This window comes from Vicia villosa, unplaced genomic scaffold, assembly GCF_029867415.1.
Source record: "Vicia villosa cultivar HV-30 ecotype Madison, WI unplaced genomic scaffold, Vvil1.0 ctg.000077F_1_1, whole genome shotgun sequence".
Taxonomy (NCBI): domain Eukaryota; kingdom Viridiplantae; phylum Streptophyta; class Magnoliopsida; order Fabales; family Fabaceae; genus Vicia; species Vicia villosa.
In genome coordinates, this window is record NW_026705001.1 from 175115 (window position 1) to 178692 (window position 3578).

General features: G+C 34.3%; 1 protein-coding gene across 1 annotated transcript; it reads left to right on the plus strand.

Annotated features, from left to right (window-relative positions):
* The first annotated feature begins 221 nt into the window (after positions 1–221).
* LOC131623679 (protein DETOXIFICATION 21-like) lies at positions 222–3304 on the plus strand. Its single transcript, XM_058894692.1, has 8 exons — positions 222–617; positions 1275–1816; positions 1950–2036; positions 2118–2174; positions 2261–2499; positions 2587–2705; positions 2913–2999; positions 3089–3304. Exons 1-8 carry the CDS (start codon positions 366–368, stop codon positions 3173–3175), a joined length of 1470 nt encoding a protein of 489 aa, XP_058750675.1. The 5' UTR covers positions 222–365; the 3' UTR covers positions 3176–3304.
* The last annotated feature ends 274 nt before the right edge of the window (positions 3305–3578 follow it).

The window sequence follows — 3578 nt, forward strand, 5'->3', positions numbered from 1 at the left end:
AAATAAATAAATTTAAGTGAGTTGAATTCTGAAAACTCATGTGAGTTAGATATCACAAATTCAAATTTAAATTCATTCTCAAACAATTAAATATTTTCAAACAACTACCAACTTATCTAATTTACAAAATTATATCAAAATTTATTACCATACTTTTTTTGAAGAGTGGTTTTGTATTATAGAATAAAAATCATCAAAATACAAATACTATATATTGTGTATGCATGAAGACAAGTTGTCAATTGTTACAAAAACAAACACATCACATTTATAATCACTACCTTTTTGTTCAATCGTTTCTCTTCTTTTCATGTAAACACATAGCATAGCCTCTCTCTCAGAGCCAAAAACTCACCATCACAAAAATGGAAAAAGATCTAAACCAAAAGCTACTGAGAAAACCAGAACAAGAAAATGAAGAAGAGACACTTGGTAAAAGGGTATGGAATGAAACAAAGCTTATGTGGATAGTTGCAGCACCAGCCATATTCACAAGATTCTCAACTTTTGGTATCCAAGTTATTAGTCAAGCTTTTGTTGGCCATATTGGTTCCAAAGAACTCGCTGCTTTTGCTCTTGTTTTCACTGTCCTCATTAGGTTTGCCAATGGTATTCTGGTTAGTACTTTTCTCTGAATAATAACATAGTACTATGTTTATGTTTATGTTACTATTGGTTTCTCAAAAAGTTGTTATTTTTAAGGAACTTGTTCTGTGTTTTTCTGTTTTTTCAAATAAAAATTTGATTTTTTTTTAATACCCTTTTTGGTATGTTAGAATAGATTTTTTTTAGTGTTTGAGTGGTGGTGATTCTAGAGATTAATAAAATGGGGTTTTAGTTACTTTGTGAGAGAACCCTTTATTTCAAAGATTATAGTGAGAATGAAGTAAAGGTGGGACCTTTGCATTTTTTCAATCACAACATTCAAAGTTTTGTTACTTTGTTGGTTTCTAAATAACTTTCCTTTGTGTATTTTTGGTTGATCTATGCATTGCTAAACGTGCTGGTGTTGTATTTGATGTTTGTGTTAGTATTTCATAGATCATATTAACCAAGGTTCTTAAAAAACACGGTTCGTTATCATGAAAACGGCCGTGACAAAACGATATCAGAAGGTGCTACGATACCATGATACAGTTATTCACTGTTTTTATGAGGAAAAAAATTGCGGTTAACTCACACTGCAACGACTGCAATCAGTATCACAACACATGACTGTTATTTAAAACTTTGATACTAACACAAGTAAATTGTTTGTAAAATGAATTTTGTAGTCGGGAATGGCGACTGCGTTGGCGACCCTTTGTGGACAAGCCTATGGTGCAAAAGAATATGGAATGATGGGAGTGTATCTTCAAAGATCATGGCTAGTTTTATTCTTAACTGCACTCATTCTTCTTCCTGTGTTCTTCCTCACATCTCCAATTTTGATACTCTTAGGCCAAGATGAAAGCATAGCAGAAGTTGCAGGAACCATTTCTCTATGGTCAATTCCTGTTATGTTTGCTTTCATTGTCTCATTCACTTGTCAAACATTCCTTCAATCACAAAGCAAGAACACCATCATTGCATTCTTGGCAGCATTTTCGATCATCATTCACGCTTTCCTCTCTTGGCTTTTGACAATGAAATACAAATTCGGGATCGCTGGCGCAATGATTTCGACTGGTTTGGCTTACTGGATTCCCAACATTGGTCAGCTTATATTTGTTACATGTGGTTGGTGTCCTGAAACTTGGAAAGGTTTCTCTTTTTTAGCATTCCAAGACCTTTGGCCTGTTGTCAAACTTTCCCTTTCAGCTGGTGCCATGTTGTGGTGAGTTCTTTAACAATCCGATTATCGATCAATTGATTTAAACTTCATTCGGTGTGTGTTTTGAATCACGGTGGCAGCGTAATATGGTTGAAGCTTCAATGTGTAACTTGAATCTGTTTATGTTATTATGCAGCCTTGAGCTCTGGTACAACACGATATTGGTTCTTTTGACAGGAAACATGAAAAACGCAGAGGTTCAAATCGATGCACTATCTATATGGTAATGCATTGTAACGTTCATGTTATCAAATTATATGCGCTGTTTTTATAGTTTGCTTAAAATCAATTTGATTAATGACAGTCTCAACATCAATGGATGGGAAATGATGATATCGCTCGGTTTCATGGCTGCAGCAAGGTAATAGCATTGTTCCAATCCCTTATCTATCATTGATGCATCCATATTTATTCTTATGTTATATGATTGTTTATTTTATGGTGTAGCGTTCGAGTATCAAATGAGCTTGGTAAAGGAAGTGCAAAAGCCGCGAAATTCTCAATCGTCGTGACAGTGCTTACATCATTGGCCATCGGAACCTGTCTGTTTTTGTTTTTCTTATTCTTTAGGGAAAGACTTGCTTACATATTTACCTCAAACAAAGAGGTGGCTGCAGCGGTCGGAGACTTATCGCCTTTGTTATCGATCTCTATACTGCTAAACAGTGTTCAACCAGTACTCTCAGGTACTATTTATTTACAACATTTCCTCTTCAATGCATTGAATCCTAATGTAAGAAATGATAAACAAAAAAGTGATTTGATTTGAACAGGAGTGGCTATTGGAGCAGGTTGGCAAAGCATTGTAGCATATGTGAACATAGGATGTTATTACATCATAGGAATTCCTGTTGGAATTGTACTTGGTAATGTCATCCATTGGCAAGTCAAGGTAGGCTTTGACAATCCCTCTTGTCTTCAAATTGCATTGCATTTATATGAATCACTAACACAGACACAGATACTGACACAGACACACATACTAACACATCGGCTTGATAATGTAAATACATGAATCAGTGTGGTGTTGGATAATGTACACGTCTTCTGCATAAGTTATATGTTTATGCTTTCTAATTAATTGAAGAAACTTTTGTAGGGAATTTGGATGGGAATGTTGTTTGGAACATTGATTCAAACTATAGTGCTAGTTATAATCACCTATAAAACTAACTGGGACGAGCAGGTATTTTACTTGTTTAATCATAACAGACAGTGTAGAGTAATTAAACTCTTATAGATATACACTTAACATGATTAATACATTGATTACAGGTGATTGTAGCTCGGAACCGTGTAAGCCGGTGGTCCAAGGTAAAGAGTACTGATCAAGAACAAGAACGAAAATTAATTGGAAAATAGAATCATTTGTGTCTTGTGCTGTGTTATGCAGCCAAGATGTTGATAGTTAGATAGCAATTGCATGTCTTAATTAAAATTTGGTGAAAATTTAATTTCAAAGTGTTATGGTTTTGAGTTCCTTTCTTGTCACATCCTAATCCCAAAGCCTTGTCATGATTCATGGTATTTTAACAAAACTCGCAATTCTTATTAAGCAGATTATGAAATTAGATGCTTTATCTATAAAGTCGATGAGAGCCACAAATTATGATTTATGAATTTATGAAAAATAATAAAATGTTCCTCAACGACACATGCCGCCTCAACATTCTTGTCAAAAGGATTTTTTATATAAGGACTTATAGTCGAACTAGGCTTTGGTATCAAAGTTGGGTCATTAAAGAGATATGAAGATCATCTCATT